Genomic DNA, 23879 nt, shown 5'->3' with positions numbered 1-23879 from the left:
GTCTTTTGACAATGGGCGGTGCAGGTTCGCAGTCTGCAACAATGTCATTTGGCATCAATGCAGCCGGGAGGGGTTACTGACCGAACACTGACGTGTGAATGAGGCACAAAGCAGAGCTCCAGGAACAGCTGCACCAGATCAATAGACGTCTCAAAAGTGAGGATACCGCCATATAAAATGAAAACCGTTTGCAGACGGTGCTCCAGTTTCAGACACAAGCCGTGTGCGAAGAGTGAAAACAGTCTGGCCACGTCATGAACCTTGCAGCCATCTTGGATTCATCTTCAGTTTTTCAAATAGGAAGCAAGAGTGTGAAATCATCAGGAATACAATGTTGTGCTTCATCTTAATGTAACTTCATTCTTTGAAACCAAGATTTCAGTTCTGTAGAAGGAATTTGAAGGATGGCGTTATGCCAAGCTAGGCGAGGTCACCTTCATGTCCAGTGAACGAAGCACATGGGTCACTGCGGAGGATTTCAACCACCACCCCCCAAACAGACACTCGCCTTTACCCAGGCTGCAGTTGCCAAAATTTATTGGTTTGGCAACTGCACTGTAGGTAATATGAAGCCTGTTTGGGTGTCAATTAAGGTAATCTCTTTTGACAAGATGGTCATCATGTTGGTGACATGGCCTACCAGGTTGTCCCCTTCCCGCATAGCTTGCGTCTAAAAGTGGAACACCGTTTTCATTTTATATTTGTTTCTTTACTTTTGAGATGCTCTGTATTATGAAAAAAAAATATTGATTTACCAAAATGCCGGGTTCCCACAGTGGCCAATGGCCACACAAATTTGGAGGTATAACCTATTATGACCATTGGCTGGCAAAGGTGCACCGCAATGCCACTGCCCAAGGTAACCCAGCCAAACAGACATGTCTAGGCAGCGGACAGCTCCTCTTTCATCATTAAAAGGTCTAAAAGGTCAAACCAATAATAAAACCAATGGGAAGTTCCAGTTTTCATCAGTTATGCTAGAATGATGCCAGCAGCCAGGCTGGCAAGTCCATGTGTTTGTAGTGGCATCAGGCTCACTAGGACGTCGCTGACAGTTTATCTTCACACATTCTCGCTTATCACAGTGGAACAAGCGATTACCACCACAGCACGCAGCGCTCGGACAAACTAATAGACAATCGGAGACCATGAAATAAACAGCAGCATGCAAAATCCCAAGCCACGTGCCAAATGCCTCTAACTGTATATGAGCTGAATATTAAAGGGGTTGTCTCACTTCAGAAAACAGCATTTATCATGTAGAGAAAGTTAATACAAGGCACTTCCTAATGTATTGTGATTCTCCATATTGCCTGCTATGCTGGCTGGATTCATTTTTCCATCACATTATACACTTCTTGTTCCTAGGGATTATGACCACCCTGCAATCCAGCAGTGGTGGTTGTGCTTGCACTCTATACTATAAAGCACCGCCCTCTCTGGTGGCTGGGACCACGGGAGTGCAGCAGCTCCTGTCCTAGCCACCTCATGCAGTGGTGGCTCCTCGAAACGAGCAGTGTATAATGTGATGGGGAAAAAAATGAAGCCAGCAAAGGAGGCAACATGGATAATGATAATACATTAGTAAGTGTGTTGTGTTCACTTTCTCCTCATCAGGGGTCAGCAACCTCTGGCACTCCAGCTGTTGTAAAAGTACAACCCCCAGCATGCTCCATTTACCTCTGTGGGAGTTCCGAGAACAGCCAAGCAAGTGTGCATGCTGGGAGTCGTAGTTTCACCACAGCTGGAGTGCCAAAGGTTGCTGATCCCTGCTCTACATGATAAATGCCATTTCCTGAAGACAGAAACCCTTGAAAGGGGTTGTCTCACACCCCAATTTTTGCTATTAAACAGGCTGACATTATACATGTGCAAATTTAACTCTGCTATTCTTTTTAATTTTTTTTTTAAGTATGACCCTGTTTTTGTGTAATTATAACTTATCATATGCAAAATTTGTCTCCAGGAGCAGACAGGGGCTCATCCCACGCCCTGTCTGCTGGGAAAAATCTCACGCCTGTGCCGTCCCATTCAGTATTCGGCACAGGCATAGTGAGTGAAGGACGCTCGCCGGCTGCCAGCCTCCTCACTGCGCCTGCGCCGAATACTGAACGGGACGGCACAGGTGTGAGATTTCCCCGGCAGACAGGGCTGGCAGGACTCAGGAGGAGACTTAACGCTGACCTGACCCTGTCAATCAAGAGTAGAAGGGTGTGGAATGAGGTGGGCAAACGGAGCTAATTTGCATATAATAAAAGTTATAATTGCACAAAAACAGGGGCATTTGCAAATATATAATGTCAGCCTGTTTAATAGCGAAAATCGTGGTGACAGAAACCCTTTACTGAGAAGTGTTAACAACACGCAGCATCAGTGAATATTTAGGAGGACTGGGGCAACAATGGATCAAGGCTACACGTCTATTCACCTCATGTGTGTAATGTTTGCCATTACACTTCTACAGGGTGGGCCAGGAGTAGCCCGCCTCCAGTATCTCCAAATCAAACTAAACCTAAATAGTAAAGCTGTCTTAGTTGTCCATAGCAACCAATCAGAGCTCAGCTTTTATTTTTTTAGAGCCCCGTTGAAACTGAAAGCTGAACTCTGATTGTTTGCTATGGACAACTAAGTTTGATTTGGAGATACTGGAGATGGGCAACTTTTTCACATTACACCAGAAATCTATTCCAGCTCCCGGCTGGAGCACAGAAGATTTCAGTTCTGGTTTCCGGACAGAGGAAGATGCAACAAAATGTATAAGGAGGTGTGTGCCTCCTAATAAAGTGGTCTGGACTGCAAAATGTTAGGCCCCTTTCACACGGGCAAGAATTCCGTATGGGTGCAATGCGTGAGGTGAACGCATTGCACCCGCACTGAATACAGACCCATTCACTCCAATGGGGCTGTGCACATGAGCGGTGATTTTCACGCATCACTTGTGCATTGCGTGAAAATCACAGCATGCTCTATATTGTGCGTTTTTCATGCAACGCAGGCCCCATATAAGTGAATAGGGCTGCGTGAAAATCGCAAGCATCCGTAAGCAAGTGCGGATGTGGTGCGATTTTCACACATGGTTGCTAGGTGGCGATCGGGATGGGGACCAGATCTTTATTATTTCTCCTTATAACATGGTTATAAAAGGGAAATATTAGCATTCTTAATACAGATTGAGGAGTTAAAAAAAAAAAAAAAAAAAATTTTTTTTTTTAAATCACCTCATTCACTTGTTCGCGAAGCCCGACTCGTCGTCTTTCTTCTTCTTTGAAGACCTGGGAGGAAAAGGACCTTTGGTGACGTCACTGTGCTCATCACATGGTCAATCACCACGGTGATGGACCATGTGATGAGCGCAGTGACATCAAAGGTCCTTTAGCCAGGTCCTGAAGAAAGTAGAAAGAAGAGGAGATCCGCTACACGTGATGAGCGCAGTGACATCAAAGGTCCTTTAGCCAGGTCCTGAAGAAAGTAGAAAGAAGAGGAGATCCGCTACACGTGATGAGCGCAGTGACATCAAAGGTCCTTTAGCCAGGTCCTGAAGAAAGTAGAAAGAAGAGGAGATCCGCTACACGATCAAGTGGATGGGGCAAGTTAAATTTGACGATTATTTTTAACCCCTCAATGGACATTTTACTAAGCATTCTGTATTAAGAATGCTATTATTTCCCCTTATAACCATGTTATAAAGGGAAAATAAAATCTAGACAACACAGATCCCAAACACAAACTTCTGTGAAGAAGTCCGGGTTCGGGTCTGGGTACCCAAACATGCCGATTTTTCTCACGGGCGTGCAAAACGCATTAAAACGCTTTACACTCACGCTGAAAAATCTAGCATTTTCCCGCAACACACCAGCATCTTGTCCGGCCCTTACACGCAACGCCAGTGTGAAAGAGGCCCTAGTCTGTAGTAAATGACCCCCATTACGTAATATTTCACAGAGGACAAAACTGTCAGCCAGCCATTAGCCAACAGCAGCGGCGAGCGGTCAGACTATAGGAGGATATGACAACATATACATTTATAACTAATCTTATGTAAGCGCACTTACCTTCATTTTTCCCACACTCCCTCTCAATGGCTCATGTATAACGATTAGAGATAACATATCAGACTTTTCAATGTTTACCTCATGTAATATTTTATTTTTAAGCTGCAGTGGCAGCTCCCCCGCCCTGGCACTCTCTGCATACAGATTACAGGTAATGAGTAATGATGCTCAGACACCAACTGCATGAATGATTATTGGGCCCAGACCATTAGGCCGCATCCATACGGCATGCGGCATGTCCGCAGTACACGTGCACCGGCCATGTGCACCCTGCATCACAGATGCGAACACAAGATGCGTTGTGGAACGGAAGCACGGATCGGAACTAAGGAAGTACGACAGAGTGGCGTTTGTCTGTGCCTCGACACCACAAAAAAATTTAACGTGTTCTATTTTTTTACGGTGCGGATGGATCACGGACCCATTCAAGTTGAATGGTTCTTGATCCGGAACGGCCGCACAACGACCGTGTGTATGAGGCCTAAGGCTGCATGCACACAACAGTGAAAAATTGACATGTGATGTACATTTTTTTAACGGCCATCACACGTCCTTTTTAAGACCAATGGTAGTCTATGGGGTTATTCACACGGCAGTTTTTTTTTTTGTCTGTGAAAAACGGACGCAAAAAAAAAAATATAGAACATGTTCTATCTTATCAGTTTTTCACTGACAGACTGCCTCCATACAATGGAATGTTTTTAACGTCCGTTTCTCAGAAAGGCATCAGTGAAAAAAATATCAGTTTTTAACTGACTTTTGTTTTCACTGTCATGTACATGTAGCTTAAAGAGGACCTTTCACCGGATTTTATTAATCGAGATAAGTACCTGTACTTGCTGATGCTGCCACCCTGCCCGTTTTGTTAAAATAGCGCTCCTACGCCGCGCCCCCCGGTATTTTCCCGCTCAGTATGCTAATACTGAGCATCGGAGCAATGGGGAGGAGACGCAGTCTCTCTCTGTGGGCATCTCCTTCTCCCCTGGCTGTAGCGCTGTCCAATCATATCGGAGAGCGTCACAACCAGCTGGCCCTGCTGGTAGGCACCAGATCATCAGGAGCCTCAGATATGGCTAGGCAACACTAAAGTCTGATATTATGAATTACCTAATTAGCAACTGATACAATGTGTTAGTTGTTAACACACCTTGTATCAAAATGATGCGTTCTTTCCCCATGTGTTCCAACATCCCACACTCCCTGGTCTTGGGAGATCGCGCATGTACCCCATGTTCAAATACCAAACAGATATAACCCCTAAAATCGCGCGCCTGTGTTCATTGGGCTCAGGCGCTCTGAGATGAGGAGGCTTGTCTCCTCAGCACTCCCTCAGTGCGCCTGCGCCAATGACGTCTTCTCTTTCGATGATGTCATTGGCGCAGGCGCACTGAGGGAGTTCTGAGGAGGCGAGCCTCCTCTTCTCAGAGCGCCTGCGCTGAATGAACACAGGCGCGCGATTTTTGAAATGCTGACAGGGCCAGCCGCGATCTCCTCCGGCCGGCCCTGTCAATCAACACGACGAGGGGGCGTTTTTTTGCGGCAGCTACCAGCAAGTAGACGCCCTACTTTCTGGTAGAGACCTAATTTACATATTATAAAAGTTCGTTTTTAAAAGAAACTGCTGAAGGAAAGTAAGTAAGAGCATTATATTTTCATATATCGCAGTATAAGGAACTTAACTAGCCCCCCCCAAAAAAAAAAAAAAAAAAAAAAAAAAAAAAAAGACTTTAGTGGGGCGACAGAAGCCCTTTAATATCGTTATTGTGGGAATATTTTTGATATCGTCCAACCCTATGTGCAAGATGTGTCATAAATACATAGATCTAGCCCCGGTACACCGACTGCATTGTTGTACACACCGTGTAGCCCCTCTTACAAATATCAGGGGACTTAACTGTTAACAGGTTAGAGCCTGTGATACAAGGGCACCTGCCCATCAAAAAGTTTTTAAAGGGCTCCTGTCACCCCATTAAACCGTTTTTTTTTTCTTTCTTTACTAATAATCCCTACACTGCGATCTCATCATACATAAGCTAATTAATGATTTTCGTTCAGTAGAATTTGTTAAAAATCGATTTTTGAAAAATGTAAATTACCTTGCTAACAGCAAGTAGGGCGGCTACTTGCTGGTAGCAGCCGCGTCCTCCGATGGTAATGACGCCCCCTCTGCTTGTTGATTGACAGATCCCGTCCGCTGGCCCTTTCTCTGCTGGCCCTGCCTGTTTTGATTCAATATCTGGCGCCTGCGCCGCGGCCGTACCTCTCTTCAATCTGCGCAGGCGCACTGAGAGGCGGCAACTCGCTCGGCCGCTCCATCCTCAATGCGCCTGCGCAGATTGAAGAGAGGTACGGCCGCGGCGCAGGCGCCAGATATTGAATCAAAACAGGCAGGGCCAGCAGAGAAAGGGCCAGCGGACGGGATCTGTCACTCAACAAGCAGAGCGGGCGTCATTACCATCGGAGGACGCGGCTGCTACCAGCAAGTAGCCGCCCTACTTGCTGTTAGCAAGGTAATTTACATATTTCAAAAATCGATTTTTAACAAATTCTACTGAACGAAAATCATTAATTAGCTTATGTATGATGAGATCGCAGTGTAGGGATTATTAGTAAAGAAAAAAAAAAAAAACGGTTTAATGGGGTGACAGAAGCCCTTTAAATAATCTATGTTTAATAATAAAGATTTTTTTATTTTAGTATCTATACAGGCAGTGAATTGTTATAGACTCTCAGATACGTTATCAATCATATTGTCTCATTGATCAGTGGTTTTCTGATTTATACTGGGCCAGACTTCTGGAGCACAGACCTCACATGTTTATTAAAGGCGTTATCCAAGACTATATAATGCCCTCCATGTGCCCGGGCTCCTCACAATGAATCTACTTACCTGGCTCCCTGCGCCACACCTGGTCCCCGCACCGCTGCAGCTGCTTTTCCCCGCAAGCAATGACAGGCAGGAACGGGGACGAGCCTCCCTAGCATTGCGGGTGATGCTAGGGAGACTTGCCCCCGTCCCTGCCTGCCAGTGGCTGCACAAACAGCTGCAGGGACCAGAAGTGCATGGGGAGCCAGGTAAGTATATTCATTGTGAGGGGCCCAGCATATAGGGGGCATTTAATAGTCTTGGGTAACCCCTTTAAGGGTTTTAGATACTTTTTACCACTATGCACGAAGGGATGTGTCTTGGCTTATCTGGTAAAGAGATCTGGCTGATTCTGGCACAAAGTAAGGCAACTAATAGGTGGTATTGGAATAGGCGGTCTATAGATGTGCCCGATTTATCATCCACCATCAGCCCCTGTGATATATCTGGCACATTTTTAGACTGTGTAGTCTAAGTTTGCCAAATATTAGTCAAATTTTGTCTAAATATTAGACGTTATTAGTAAATCTTCTCAGTGTCCAGGACGTGCCACTGGCATCTGAGCAGGATATGATAGGGGAGAGAAGCTAAGCTGTATGATTTGGAGTAGGATGTCGGAGTAAAAATAAATCCTGACAGGACTCCTGGGAAGACAGTGAGAGTCCAGGTAACGCCTCAATGGGGGAGATTTATCAAACTGGTATAAAGGAAAACGTGTTGCCCATATCAACCTATCAGATTCCACATTACAATGTGCAGAGCTCCTTTGAAAAATGAAAGATGAAATCTGGTTGCTATGGGCAACAAAGTAAGTTTTTGTTTACCCCAGTTTGAGTTCTCCCTGTATCAGTCTGTCACACTGTGTGGGAGGGGTAATCAGGACTCTCACTGTCTCTCCTAGGAGTCCTGTCCTATTTACCCCAGAGCTCAGCTTCTCTCCCTCTGCCATTTCTCTGTAAGTTACACATATCTGTCATCCTGTGGTCCAGGTACATAATCATTATTCCTGGAAGTCCCTGGCAGAGATGCCCTGCAGTATTTCTCATCCTGGCATGTTAGATCCCATAGGTACAATGTAGGCACCTTTGCCAGTCTTCATATTAATATGAAGAGCAGGTTGCACTTGCTATGTTTGGCATCCTGTAGGATCCCCTGCTGGTAGTCAATTAATTAAGGAGATTAGCAGCTAAGTGGATATGATTTATTAGTCTGCACGTGCAGAAAAGCCTCATCCCAAACCGTACCCGCCACATTTCTTGGTCTGGAAGTCTGCTTCACAAGGGTTTTGGATTGTGGAAGTCGGACAGAAATTCTGTCAGTCTGTACACCATTTACAGTATCTGAAGTGTGTGACGAACTAAAGGCCTCTTTCACTCGAGCGAGGTTTCCATCAGGATACAATCCGTGTAGTGAACGCACAGCATCCGGACTGACTCCTGACCCGTCTGCGAGCATCATTTTTCACACCTCATCTTTGCATTCATGAAAAATCACAGCATGTTCTATATTCTGCGTTTTTCTCACAGCACTGGTTCCATAGAAGTGAATGGGGCTCTAATATGAGCTAGGTCTGCAGCACTTTTAGGACACCAAACAGTATGCTTGTGACGTGGCCGTTCTGTGTTCAATTACCGCATGGCTGTCTGGGCCATAGAGGGCTCTAGTTAAACTATTGAAGACAGCATTGTTTAGGTGGTTTGCATTGTTAATTGGGGGGGGGGGGGGGGGGGGGGCAGAGGCATTGGAGTAGTAGTGTCTTTTTCCCCCCAGTAATTGGGGGGAGCAGACCAGGGCTGCTAATAAAGGAATCTGTTAAGCTATGTCACACATTATAACAGAGTCATCCACAGATCCCCCATAACAAAGTGCATTTGCAGCAATATCTCCATTCACTGCTATGGAATTCCCAGTGATCAGCTATTTTCAGAACACTATTAGCATAATTGAGGATGACCATGCATGCACATTGTGCTCTCCCTTCACTTCAGGGGCCTGGATGGGACAACCCTTTTTTTTTTTCTGCTTATAAACTGCACCATGGAAAAAAAATAATTAAGTGCCCTGGCCATTCTTCATGTGGGTTCCATGTCCAGAATTCCCTTTGAAAATGGGCATTAATGAACATCACACAGCAAAACCATTAAAAGGTGTGTTATAAAATGCATCAGAAAAAAAAAAATCTGATGCAGATTCTGCATTAAGTTTTTTTAAGCACAGAAAATACTCTGTGTGAACATACCCAAAGAGGCTGCAGGATCAGCAGCTTACAGTGGAAAGGCTAAAGAGAGATAATGAGGCATTCTGCAACCAGCTGCTGTGGTTGTAACCTCTGTCCGTGCCTGCAAAGTCCTGTGTGGCCCAATATTTCAGGATTTGGGGCCCCACTTTCAATTTTGCCCAGGGCCACACTGACTAAAACCAGCACTGCCTACCAGAGAAATGTGTTGAGCTCTATAGATATATTGCTTAAGCGACAATTTTTATACACATACTTTTGGATGCATATACCGTGGGCAATAGATTATAATTACCATTAGAGATCCACTATTCCACCAACTCTGTTGAATGTGCAAGATTTGTCATCAGTACATAGATCTAGTGCCGGTACTTATTTATCTACACCTCTAAACTTACACCGACTGCATTGTTGTACACACTGTGTAGCCCCTCTTACAAATATCAGGGGACTTAACTGTTTACAGGTTAGAGTCTGTGATTCAAGGGCACCTGCCCATCAAAAAGTTATTAATATTCTATGCGTAATAATAAAAGTTTTTTTATTTTTATGTTAGTATCTATACAGGCAGTGAATTCTTTTTTTCTTAGTATACAGTGAAGAACAGAAGTATTTGAACACCCTGCGATTTTGCAAGTTCTCCCACTTATAAATCATGGAGGGGTCTGAAATTCACATTTGTAGGTGCATTCCCACTCTTAGAGACAGAAAAAAAATATATAATAATTCAGGAAATTACATTGTAAGATTTTTAAAGAATGTATTTGTCTGGCACTGCTGAACATAAGTATTTGAACACCTGAGAAAACCAGTGTCAATATTTGGTACAGAAGCCTTTGTTTGCAATTACAGAGGTCAAACGTTTCCTGTAGTTCTTGACCAGGTTTGCACACACTGCAACAGGGATATTAGCCCACTCCTCCACACAGATCTCCTCTAGATTTGTCAGGTTTCAGGCTATTGCTGAGCAACACAGAGTTTTAGCTCCCTCCAAAGATGTTCTATTGGATTTTGGTCTGGAGACTGGCTAGCAGTGATGGTCAGTTCGCAGTGTTCGCCAGTGAACACATGCGGGCTGCCATCTTTAGTAAGGTAGACTCAACCGTCCGGCGAGGTAAGCCCTTGCCTGTGCCTGTGCCTGGAGCCGGTCTGAAATCAAATGCTGGCGAACACTGCAAACTGACCATCGCTGCTGGCTAGGCCACTCCAGAACCTTGATATGCTTCTTACGGAGCAACTCCTTGGTTATCCTGGCTGTGTGCTTCGGGTCATTGTCATGTTGAAAGACCCAGCCACGACCATCTTCAATGCTCTGACTGAGGGAAGGAGGTTGTTGCTCAAAATTGCACAATAAATGGCCCTATTCATCCTCTCCTTAATACAGTGCAGTCGTCCTGTCGCCTTCGCAGAAAAGCACCCCCAAAGCATGATGTTACCACCCCCATGCTTCACAGTAGGGATGGTGTTCTTGGGATGCAACACATCCTTCTTTTTCCTCCAAACACGACGAGTGAAGTTTAGACCAAAAAGTTATACTTTGATCTCATCTGACCACATGACTTTCTCCTATGCCTCCTCTGGATCATCCAGATGGTCATTGGCAAACTTCAGACGGCCTGGACATGTGATGACTTGAGCAGGGGAACCTTCCATGTTCTACCGACAGTGACCTTTGAAACTGTGGTCCCAGCTCTCTTCATGTCATTGACCAGCTCCTCCCTTGTAGTTCTGGGCTGATTTCTCACTTTTCTTATCATCAGTGATACCCCACGAGGTGAGATCTTGCATGGAGCCCCAGTCCGAGGGAGACTGACAGTCGTCTTTAGCATCTTCCATTTTCTAACAATTGCTCCAATAGTTGATCTATTTTCACCAAGCTGCTTAGCAATTGCCCCGTAGCCCTTTCCAGCCTTGTGGAGGTCCACAAGGTCTGGTGTCTTTTGACAGCTCTTTGGTCTTGCCCATGGTAGTAGTTGGCGTCTGACTGACTGTGGGGTGGACAGGGGTCTTTAAAGAGCTCAGACAGGTGCTACTAAGTTAGATTAATGATTGGAGTAGAGGTGGACTTTTAGAGGCACAGTAACAGGTATTTTGAGAGCCAGAATTCTTGCTGTTTCTCATGTGTTCAAATACTTATGTTCAGCAGTGCAAGACAAATAAATTCTTTCAAAATCATACAATGTGCATTTTTTTAAAATTCTGTCTCTCAGAGTGGGAATGCACCTACAATGTGAATTTCAGACCCCTCCATGATTTCTAAGTGGGAGAACTTGCAAAATCGCAGGGTGTTCAAATACTTCTGTTCCTCACTGTAAGGCCGAATGCACACGGCCGTGAGCGGTCCGTGGAACCACGGGCTGGATTCCTGCTAAGAGCAGGAGCGCACGGCGTCATTGGTTGCTATGACGCCGTGCGCTTCCTGCTGCCGCCGCAGTACATTAATACACTGGTATAGATCATACCAGTGTATTACTGTATGGCGGCGACAGCAGGAAGCGCACGGCGTCATAGCAACCAATGACGCCATGCGCTCCTGCTCTCAGCAGGAATCTAGCCCGCGGTTCCACGGACCGCTCACGGCCGTGTGCATTCGGCCTAAATCAGTAGAAATCCTCTGCAGCGAGTTAGAAAGGACAAGGCAGAGTTACATTGTCTGGTCACATTCTCCTCCAGTTGTTGTTGTATCATGGATAGGAGCAGTGCACAAGCAATAGACACCAATGTCATAAGGGGCTGTGGCCTCTCTAGCAACATAAATACCACAAAACTAATAAAGATGTATTACTAAGTTTATTACAATTACATTTGTTAATACTGTCCTAAAGTGACCAATCACTTTGAGGAGTCGGGGGGAGGTCAAGGGAGGAGGAAAAGGAGACTAAGTGGAGAAAGAAGCATTCTTTTCTAAGAAGATATTACAATGCTTCAGTACAAATCTTCGCTTGTACCACTGATTTATAGTAAGAGATATACTTTAATAGGGAGATGCCTGGAGATTAATGACATTTTGGCGTCCCCCTATGGTGGTTTCACACTGGCCCCCTCCCCTTCCTCTCAGAAAAAGGAGACTCCTAGATAATGCACGCAAACATTTTCTTTCCATGTTCATTCCGTTTTTTGTGGATCATATGAGGAACCAATTATTTCAATAGGTCCGCAAAAAAATGAAAAAAAGACTCTAAAAAGTGACTTTACGTGCATTCCATTTCCATATGTCCGTTCCGCAAAAAAATTAGAACATATCCTATTGTCCGCATAGCAGACAAGGATAGGACTGTTCTATTAGGGGCCAGCTGTTCCGTTCCACAAACGGAATGCACACGGACGTCATACGGTAGTGTGCATGAGCCCTAAGTGTTGATGGCAGATGTATCACCCATTGAACAAAGGCACATACTCACTGATGTGGATATGGTAAAGGTGATCCATGTCAGTATAATCAGAAACCTCACACACATCCCCAGACAAGGACATATAGTAACTGCTGGTGCAGAAGATGATATCATCATGAGATTAACCATTCAGAGCACACACTGCCTTCCTCAGCAGACTCCCAGCATGCACAGGGTGAACCGGCCATCTATTCAGCATGCCTTCTACCCTGGTAACAGCCATGGGAGGTGGCGTTGCCTGGCAATCCAGTGTCCTGACAAATGAAAGGTATTTTAAGCCAATCTGCAGCACAAAAAGGACCATTTAAACTCATCTGAGTTCCCAGGAGGGGGGATTTTGAAGTCAGTTTGGTTTGTGTCTGTGATGCTGTCATTTGTGCTAAATTTATCAAACATAATTTTAAAAAAATTTAATCTAGAGATGTAACTCCAGATGTTTCACTACCCCCTGCTGAAGCGAAATTGAGTTTTTTTTTTTCTAGGTAAAAAGCTGCATTTGATAAATATGGCAATTACTCACCTACCTAATCTCATACATTTTCCCACCAACTTCTCAAAAATGGCGAGTGAAATAAAAAAATAAATAATTGCAAATGTGTGTGCAAAAATGACGTGCCAAAATTTGCATTTTTTTTTTGCAGCAGAAAACCAGGGTTGGGAACTTCCCCCAATGTCTTCTCACATGAAATTCACTCAAAGAAAATCTGCCATCATGCAATACCTTCTGATTACCAAGATCACTGTATGATGAGTAGTGGGTCCTGGATGGCCAAACATGAAGAGGTTTCTCAGGGGTGAACTATTTTGATGAGGACAGGTCATCAATATGAAATCAGTGGGGGGGCAACTGCCGACACCCCCGCCGATCAGCTGTTTGAACAGGAGGTAGCGCTCCATGCGAGTGCTGCCTTTCCTTCATTGTATAACTGCTCACCGTCGCAACCGCATCGGTGAGCAGGTGCAATTGCAACTCCTCCGACCTCTATGGAACGAACGAGGACTGCTTTCTACTCAAACAGCTGACCGGCAGGGAGTGCCGGCAGTCGGCCCCACATCAGATACTGAGGACCTATCCTGAGGAGAGGTCATCAATATTAAAAAAAATATAATTGAAATGACAACCCCTTTAGGGCCCCTTGGGGCAATTATCGGGTAGGAGTGTTTCTAGGAACACTCGCACTCAATAAATACATAGTGTAAAGATGCCGCCAATAACTGGACGAATGAGCAAACATTGATCAGGTAAAAGTACTGCTGATGCGGTAATAGTTTCTGGGCAAACAACCATCTGCTGCCCAAAGCATTGATTTTTTTATGGATATGAGCAATTGCAGAAACAATCCCTCGTAGTCATACAGAAAAAATGATTGCTGCATGTAAATGCAGCTCTCACCTTCTCCACACACTCATACGAGACATAGTGGGGGTGATTTATCAACCTGGTGTAAAGCAAAACTTAAACTTAGGTCGGATTCATATCACCATTTAGCTGAATCGTCAGAATAACTGAAAAATGTTGGGGAGAAAAAAAAAACGGATTCTTTATTTTGAGCTGCAACTACTACCTGACAGAAGGTATAAGCCGATATAACTACAATTTCATGATGAAGAAACAAGATATGTTTATTGTGTAAACTGCTTCTTAGTGACCTTCTGCTTAGGAACGAGTGGTGAGATGTCCGCTATATGACAGCTATGTACTGGGACAATGTTATAGGGCTCTGTTCACATCTGAGTTATACATTCCTATTTATAATGGAAGACAGAGCGCTGTGCCTATTCTGTTACACCAAGGACGCCAATAGCAACCTATGGAGACATCTGCGATCAGTCAGGTCCAGTTAAAAATATCCATAACTTTTTCCACCAAAGGCTTTATGCACAGGGCCATGTCCGCATCTCTGTCTGCTTCTGTGTGAATTTTCTCAATTCTCTCAGTAGAAGGGGCTATTCTCTTCCACACATAGAATCTACTCTATAAATGGCAGAAAAGACACAAAATATGGCTGTGCAAATAGAGATATCCACACTAAAAATGTGGATAGCACTCTGAGGAAACGTATGGTAGCATGCATAAGGTATCCGCAATGGGGCCTAATCTGAACGCAGCCTAACCAACTGTCACAAGTCAACCCATTTCTATTGGCCGTGGCCGTGCTACCTGGTCATATATTATGGCAGGCGATACACAGCCTGATCCAGTCAAGAATTGCCGAAATGTAGCATTTGTAGCCATCCTAGACATTGATTTCAGAGGGAGATCAGCTTGCCAGACTGTAATGCATGTGAATAGAGTATGGAAAAAAATAAAACCTTGTGTAATCATATACATAGCGCAGCCACAGGAAAAAGTCCATGCAGTGAACACAGGTTAAAATCCCTCTACCCACTAACACCAGAGGAGGCCAGTTTGTGTGCTGGCAATCATTACCTAATGCCTGGGGTTTCCAGCCACATGGGCACACCCAGACGACTGTGTAAAGTGTAATGTGCTTGGCACAACAGCCCTGCACCACTCCAGTCTCACTCCAAACGGAAACTCTGCAACATGAAAAAGTTGTAGCCAAAAGGTAACATTGATCAAGTGTTGCTGCGACATCCATTTACACATCGTCCAGGGTGCATGCCCACACCTGCCACCAGTCCATGCATCATCGGTTGCTGAGGTCACTGTGCAGACCAGCCAGGCCAAACACATCCATCATCACTCCTGACAGTGCAGGGGGATCAGTCCATTGCTGATGAGCTGTGACCAATTTAAAGGGTTACTCCTCGCCCAGCATGTGCCTCAAATGTCTAATAGGTGCGGGCATTCGGTTATTTTCATAAATGCCGAAAGAAGCGAACTGAAAGAGCAATGCCTGTGCAGCCGTCCCTCCATTCATGGCACCTGCATCTCCTATCTCAAGACAGGTGCAAGTCCCAGTGGTGGGACCGTACATAATAGCTACACGCCTTCAAGGGATTCTGTTACCGGGTTTCACCCCTGTCAGCTAAACATATGCTGATGTTCAGGGCCTCATCAGGATTCCTAATGTGGGCTTCTAAATGTGAATTGTAGCCTTATTTTGCTAAAAAAACTGCTTTTACTAACCTGTCACTCAAAGAAATAAGGTGCCCAAGGGGATGTCAATGGATGCAAGCTGCCGGCCGCACCCGCCGCCGCCTTTTCAGACTTCTGCGCCTCCTCCTAATCCTCTGTGCCGCCTCTCGCTCTCCCTCCCTCCCCCCTCCTCCTGCTGCAAGATCTTGCGTGCGGGGGGAATTGAGCGAAGTGCCGGCGCCTGCGCACTTCACTTTAAGAAGCCAAATCAAGAAGTCTGCACGGGCGCATCAGGCAGAGCCCTGTGTGCACGCGGGAGATCTTACAGCAGGAGGAGGGGGGAGGGAGGGAGGGAGAGCGAGAGGCGGCACAGAGGATTAGGAGGCGGCACAGAAGTCTGGAAAGGCGGCGCTGGGCGCGAACGGTGGCGGGTGCGGCCGGCAGCTTGCATCCCTTGACATCCCCTTGGGCACCTTATTTCTTTGAGTGACAGGTTAGTAAAAGCGGTTTTTTTAGCAAAATAAGGCTACAGATCACATTTAGAAGCCCACATTAGGAATCCTGATAAGGCCCTGAACATCAGCATATGTTTAGCTGACAGGGGTGAAACCTGGTGACAGAATCCCTTTAAGGCTTCGTTTACACTTCAGTGATTCGGTCAGCGATTGTGAGCCAAAACTAGGAGTGGATGCTACACAGAGAGAAGGTGTAAGGGAAAGATCTGCTCCTGTTCTGTGTTTTTGACCCCCACCTGGTTTTGGATCACAATCACTGATTGAAATCACTGAAGTGTGATCTTGGCCTAAGTTTAACCCATCAAAATTGGGTGTATGAGGTGAGACGTTGGGGACTGCCATTTCTTCATGCATACAGCTGATTCTAACAACAAGTCACGTGCATCTTAAAGGGGCTGTCCCATGAACCGCAGCTCCGGATTGCGGACCCATTCAAGTGAATGGGTCCGCATCCATGAGGCTGGGAGCACACGGCCGGTGCCCGCATATTGCGCGCCGCAATACGGCCACGGCCGTGTGCATGAGACCTTATACTGTAAACCAACACACACTGGGGCACATTTACAAAGACCTGCGTTTTCACGCCGGTCTATGATTAGCCTAATTTATGATGAGGCACACTTCGTGATAAATTTGGCTAATCCTCCGGCAATCGTGTGCCTGATGGAAAAACGATGCCAGCCCACGTGTTAGTAAGTTTGCCATCCTATTATTGTCCGCATTATGGACAAGGATAGGACTGTTCTATTATGGGCGGGAGTTCCAAAATGCAGAATGCACACGGCCGGTATCAGTGATTTGCAGATTCGTAATTTGCGGACTGCAAAACTTCCAATGGTCGCGTGCCTAAGCCCTAGAGCATTGGGTGAAATTTGCAGAAAATCTACAGAAAAATCCACATTTCTGCTGCAAAAAACGTGCTGCACCCTAAGGCCACCTCTGCACACGTTGCGGAATATGTACCGAAAAAACACAGCATATTACAGTACCAGCAAATTGTATGAGATTACACAAATCTCATGTGCACTTTGCGGATTTTTTCCATGTGGAAACTGACCTGCCGCTCAGATTTCAGTGTCTTCATCCGCGCCCGTCTGCTGGTGGCCTAAGGGTGCCTTCACGTGCTTGCAGAAAATCAGTTCCATTCACCTGAATGGGTCTTGCAGAAATCCATGCCCCATTCAAATGAATGGAAATTGTTTTCAATAGCAGAAACTTCTGCAACGTGTGAATGCGCCCTAACAGTGCAATCCCAAAGTCTGGAGATCCCGGCATTGCGATATCATATTTATCGTCAGTGGCCCCTAAATAGAGGGCCACAGAACCCAATGATGAGGAGACCTCTTCTCCCGTCTCACCAGCGCTTGATCCGGGTATGAGAATGACCCCCCTGAACACCTGTGTGAGGGCTGGAGAACCCCTTTAACTCCACCTGACCTGGAACAGATTCAGCGGTCTTACAGTGACAACTTCCAGCAGCTATTAGGCAGATTTCGGAACGTCTCCCAAGTTGTCAGCCCATGATGAAATCCAGCATTACACTTGACAAGGTGACGGGCACATAAATATACAGAGCTGGCGAAGGAGCACTTACCTGGCAGCAGCACTGCTTTCAGCTTTTTAATTTTGGTTTCAGGGCTGAGTTTGTCTTCGTGCTGGAAAACATGGAATAAATATGTGAGCAAAACATGTGCAATACCGACACTCAGTGGGACTACAATGCCCAGCAGGCCTAGGCCGTGGACCTGCTGGGAGTTGTAGTCCCCCACTACAATAGTTGTATATGAAGAAGTGACACTTGACTTGCAGGAAGTACCCCCCTATACTGAGGGCTCCCCGCCATCACATACCTGAGGTGGCAGCAGATAAGACCTGAAGCTAGGTTTAGGCTGCTTAATGGAGAACATTGCGGATGTCCGAACAAGTGCTCCGGGCAGAAGGCGTACACGGCGGCTCCTAATCCCTGCCGGGGCTGCACTTATCCTGCGCAGCCTGCTGCATGGCTGCAGTCCTCTGGCTTTTGTTGTGGCTCAGGCCAGACATTTCCCTCAGTGGGTCTCACTCCCACACGCACTTTGTATTTGCATTCTCACTGATTTCCTGTGAGTCTGTCCCTTTCTTTTCAGTCTGTGCACATGTGCAGAAAACCCATTCAGGGGACGCGGCCTCTGGCGCCCGGCACTGCCACCTAGTGTCCATGTGGTGGAACACGAATTCGCCTCGTCATGGCTTACAATGTGCTCTGAGGTAAAATATTACTTAACGGATGACAAAAATCATTCTGACTTGGGACAAGTGCAGCAGAGGGGAATTATTGCTCAGCTTTGGTTATATCCAGGGGTGCACCTAGCCTTTCTGCTGCCTGAGGCGAAAACTGAAACGGTGCCCCACTGCCCCCTCTTTCCAATGCCAATTTCTTAACCTAACCCCTTCCCTTCAGCCCATGGCCATTCGGTTGCCCCTACCTGGTGCTGTCTGAGGCGATCGCCTCACCTGGCCTCATTGGTGGTGCACCCCTGGTTATATCATAGGGGTGCAGAGGTAGCAGTCGCTATCGGGCCCAGGAGCCTGAGGGGGCCCAAAGACCCTTGTGCCACATAAGACACTGGCATTATAGAAAATGCATGCTGGTCAATTTACACCTCTGGCTGGAGGAAAGGGGTTAGGTTAAGAATTTGGCATGAGGGGGTGCCCTTTGACGCTGGGTTCAGACCTGAGCGTTCTGAAAGGAGCGCTCTGTATGCGCAATTGTACCGGCGTTTGCAGTCGCGCATACAGAGACAAGCGAACGCCCATCGTCGCGCGTTCCCGAAAGTCTATGTACGGGAACGCGCGACAAGACGCCCCAAAGAAGCTCATGTACTTCTTGGGACTGTCGGGCGTTTTACAGCGCGATCGTAAGCGCTGTAAAACGCCCAGGTGAGAACCATTCCCATAGGGAAGCATTGGTTTCTCCTTATTGAGCGTTTTACAGCGCGTAGGAACGCGCTGTAAAACGCTCAGGTGTGAACCCAGCCTCAATGTTTGCCTCAGGCAGCAGGAAGGCTATGTGCTCCCCTGCCCCTTGCCAACAAGCACTAAGGGACGGGGGCCCAAGCTGAACTCTTGCACCAGGGCCCATGAGCTTTTAGCTACGCCCCTGGTACAGACATAATATAAATAAACCTGCCCTCCAACGCTCCCTGGATAAGGATGCCTTCACACGTGGCGGAAAATTCCGCCAGAAAGTCCACGTGTGAATTATGGTGTGGATTTTTTTGCAGATTTCCTGTTTGAGAATCTCTCCATTCAATTTAATGGCTGATTCTGCAGTGGAAATCCCCGCGGATTGCGTTGCGGAATCGGTTTCCCATTGAAACGAAAGGATAGATTCTCATACAAGAAATCTGCAGCAGGACGTTATTTACTCTGCGAAACACAGTATAACATGGGAGAAGTCGTGATTTTTGCAGATTTTCCGGTGGTTTTCTTTTGGTTATCCCAGGTGTTGCTCTATGCGCCTTTTGTGTAATTTTTCAAATATTTCGAAAATGAAAGAAATGACAGAGATGCAGCCTGCTTCATTTTTGAAAAGAAAGCACAAAGACAAAAAAATATCACCTATCTGACAAAAACGGTAGCAAAAAAAAAAAAAAGCTTCATATTTTAGCTATCTTCTTGAGCTGGCATTTTTACGGAAGAAAAAAAAAAGGTGTAAGAAATCGCCATTGCAATACGGCAGGAAAAACCTATGTCTGACAGAAGCCTAAGACCTCACTCACACGAATGTGTGCCAGCCGGGCCCATGCTGTGGACCTCAAATTGCGATCTGCAATGCACAAGCACCGACCATAGGGCCACCGCATGCGGACGCAGACCCATTCACTACTTTTTTGCGGTGCGGAGGCACGGACAGAAACCCCACGGAAGGACTTCATGAATGGGTCCGCATCCTTTATGCGGGGTGCACGCGGCCGGTGCCAGTGTATTGCGTACCCGCAATACAGCCACGGCCAGGGAACGGCTGTGTGCATGAGGCCTTAGGGTAAATGCACACGTTTAGGAATTATGTGCATTCCGCACTGAAATTTGAAGGTGTTCGCAGGGAAATCCGTGCGGTCAATCCACAACAATTGGTGCGGATGTGCATGCAGATTTGGTGCAGATTTTCCGCGTGCAGATTTTACTGTCCCCATTGAAGTGAATGGAGAAAATCTGGACAGGAAAAATAAAATAAATTGACATGCTTCGGATTTTAAAATCCGCACCATAGGTCAAAATCCACGCGGAAATCATCCACATCGCGTGCATGAGAATTTTAAATTCTCATAGAATACAATGTAGATGATCTACGTTGTGGATTTTCCGCACACAAATCCACGCAGAAAATACGCACGCAATCCTGATCATGTACATTTAGCCTTAGGATATCACATTAGCGGCAGCCTTCCGACATGCTGTTCCGGTGGGTGAATAGCCTGCCGGATCCATGCTGCCGCTAGTGCCAGAGCGGACCTCCGGCAGCACTAGCGGCATCACGGATCAGCTTGACGCTAATGTGAAAGTAGCCTTAGAGTGGGTTCACACATAGGTTTTTGCAAGTGTTTTTCCGTTTTAGTGTCTGTTTATACTTGTATTCCTCAAGAAATAGCAGTTCCGGAGCATCTTTTTCTCATAACTTGGTGTTATGTTCCTCTTTTATTCCTCCAGAATATGCAGAATTTACAACTGAATTCTACCATTTTCCTTGTCAGAAAGGTGTGTCTGTACAGTCAGGTGCTGTCAGCACAGATTGAACAGTACCCGACTGTGTACAGACAAACCCCCAATTCATAAATGTCTAGGCATTGTTGGACTGAGGTGTCAAGAGCCCACCATTATAGCTCTTCCCTTGCAGTTACCGGGTGGGCCAAACCTGCCTCCAGCTGTCCTTTCCCGGGCAGTCCCAGCCACCGGGTATTCTCTGTTCGCTCTCACAGACTGCGTCCTGCTTGATGGCCAGGGCTGTACTCCTGCACCCATAGAACACACGCATGCTCCCTCTGGAGCTTAAAGGGCCAGCATGCGTCCTATTCTTCATCAGCCAATGGCTGTCAATCCTGGGGTAATTCAGGCACCTTTCCTAGCAGGAGGGTGCCTGAGCAATAGGTATCTTAGCTTGCTAAGTTCCCGTTAGGTGTGCTGTACCTTGTTTTCTCCCGTGTACAGAACTTTGCAGTTTATCTGTATTTGATCCTTTGCTGCCTGACCTTACGTGTATTCATCCTACTCTGCCTGCCCTGACCTCGCACCTGTCACCATATTGCACGACCTGCCCCTGACTATGAGTCCGTCTGCCCTACACCAGTGTCTCTGACCCCCACAGGTCAGCTGTTAGCCACACAGAGACTGCTCCAGAAGGTATTTTCCTGGTGGCTCCCCTGCAGCAAAGTCCAGATCCCTGTATAGAGGTTAAAGGGTGAATACCAAGAGACTTTCAGGATAACGCCCTTAGGTTTAGCCCAAAGCCAAATCTGTTAGTTAAGGCCTCTTGCACACGAACGTGTGCTGGCCATGCTCGTGCTGCGGACCGCAAATTGCGGTCCGCAATAGGGCCACGGGGGACACACGGTCGTGTGCAAGAGGCCTAACACAGTGGTTCAATACCCTCACCAGTAACATTTCTTACTGTACTGCCATATGCAAATGTTATCTAATTTCCATTCACCTCCTGTCCACAGCATTCTCTGTATATTTCAGTGGGAAGGTAGTTCTATTTGCATGTGGCTATGGAGAAGGAGATGGAGATCTTATGTGCACTACTCAAACACATTTACCCACAGCTCAGGTACTGTATATTACAGTATCCTCTTACTCTGTTTACTGCTTCTCTTCTCATTGTTGCAGCTGTCTACCTTCAAACACATCCACAACTTCCACCCTCTGTCCCTTCTCTCCACATCAGTCCCTCCCTCCTTCCCTCATCCATGTTCGGTTCACATACACTTTTTACCCTCATACATCACCCTGACCCATCTTCCTCCATGGTGTAGTTTAACCCCTTAGTGACCACCCATATGTGTTTTAAGGGGCCTTAGGCTGGGCCTCCGCTTTTTATGGCGGCCCAGTCTAAGCGCTGCACGGTTCCCCCGTGCAGCGGGGACCCAGCTCTTACATGAGAGCCGCTACACTGCTCTAACAGCCCAAACCGGCAGGAGTGCCAATCCGGGCTGTTTAATACTTTGCATGCCGTGGGAAATGGCGCCCGCTGCATGTAAAGTGCTGACAGAGGGAGCGGACTCCCTCTGTCTCCCATCGTCCCCCCCTGCAAATACGATCGCGGGGTGCCGATGTGTGTGAAGGCTACCTGGGAACTGATGTAGGCCCCAGACCAGCCTTCAGTAATTTCCAGCAGACTGGAAGTTAATCAGAAAGTTATGTGTACCCCAAAATGGCACCTTTAAAAACGACCACTTGTCTCGCAGAAAACAAGCCCTCAGCTATGTAGACAGAAAAATAAAAAAGTTATAGCTCTTGGTCAGTAAGGCCCAAAACATGCTGGTCACTAAGGGGTTAAAAAACACCCTTACAAATCATTCAACCACTTTCTGTCTCTTTCTGTTCTCCTGCTACTAGCTGCAGGGGATATTTTACAAAACCTTGGCCATTGCTAACTTCAGCTTCTCATCTGCCATATATAGAAACCCCAAAAATCTAATTACTATTCACTGTACATCTTCTCTAGTCTCTTTTAACTGTGCGCTCTGGAACACGTTGTCAGTTTGTAACAAACTCCCCACAATCCATGACTTCTTTTTCTTAAAATCTCTGAACTTGCTGGCCCTTACAGAAACCTGTACCAGCTGATGGATGTGTCATCATGGGTCAAAGTTCTTCACAATGTAAAAGAATATGGCCGGCACAAATATTGCCATATGTTCGCCCGTTCAGCGAACAAGCAAAGTTCGCTGCGAAACCACCACCGGGCGAACCGCAAGGCTATCTCTACTGCCCTTTTCTTACAGTGGAAACAGCCAAAACTCTTGTTGCATTGATTTATTCTCGTCTTGACTACTGTAATTAATTACCAATTGGTCTTCCTCTCACTAAACTTTCCCCCTTCAGTCTGTCCCAAATGCTGCAGCCAAAATAACCTATCTGTCCACCCGCTACACTGATGAATCTAGCCTGTGCCACTTCACTGGTTGCCCATCCACCACAGAATACAGTTCAAACGTCTCACCCACAAAGCTCTCCACAGTGCTGCACCTCCATACATATCCTCACCTCCATCTACCACCCTACTCGTGCTCTCCGTTCTGCCAGTGAACTAAGATTAACATCCTTCATAATTCATAACTCTCACTCACGTCTTCAATACTTTTCTCGAGCTGCACCTATTCTCTGGAATGCACTGCCCCGGAATATCAGGTCAATTCCCAACTTCCCTACCCTCAAATGTGCCTTAAATTTTTTTTTTTCAGGCAGGCTTATAATGCTACCTAAACTGACTCTTGCCCTAGTAACTCCTCTCCCCCCATACAAACTCTTCAGACGTGAACACTAGTGTTGGGTGCAAATATTCGAATCGCGAATTTTTATTGCGAATATCGCCACCTCGAGAAGTCGCGAAGATTTAGAATATAGTGCTTTATATTCGTATTCTCGAATATTCTAGATTTTTTTTTGGATCAGTAACCTTCCTTCTTGCTTGTGGGCCAATAAGAAGGCTGCAATGTCTTTGTCTGAGCAACATCCCTAGCAACCAATAGGAAAGTTGCCTACCCCTTACTACAAACAGGATTCCAAAAAAGTTG

The 23879-nt window shown here is 46.2% G+C and overlaps 1 protein-coding gene across 2 annotated transcripts in view; it reads right to left on the bottom strand.

The window, feature by feature from the left end:
• The window catches only part of MTMR10 (myotubularin related protein 10), an 81039-nt gene extending 62824 nt beyond the window's left edge, over positions 1 to 18215 (bottom strand). For both annotated transcript variants that reach the window (XM_044279737.1, XM_044279738.1), the window contains exons 1-2: positions 17955 to 18215; positions 17699 to 17759 (exon numbers count right to left, since the gene is read on the bottom strand). In XM_044279737.1, the coding sequence (XP_044135672.1) occupies positions 17699 to 17759; positions 17955 to 18011 (118 nt within the window). In that variant the 5' untranslated portion in view covers positions 18012 to 18215. The remainder of the gene's footprint in view (positions 1 to 17698; positions 17760 to 17954) is intronic.
• Between the last annotated feature and the right edge of the window lie 5664 nt (positions 18216 to 23879).

Source organism: Bufo gargarizans, chromosome 2 (genome assembly GCF_014858855.1).
Source record: "Bufo gargarizans isolate SCDJY-AF-19 chromosome 2, ASM1485885v1, whole genome shotgun sequence".
NCBI classification, from domain to species: domain Eukaryota; kingdom Metazoa; phylum Chordata; class Amphibia; order Anura; family Bufonidae; genus Bufo; species Bufo gargarizans.
The sequence above is the reverse complement of the archived record's forward strand: the minus strand, read 5'-3'. Positions and strand labels throughout refer to the sequence as shown.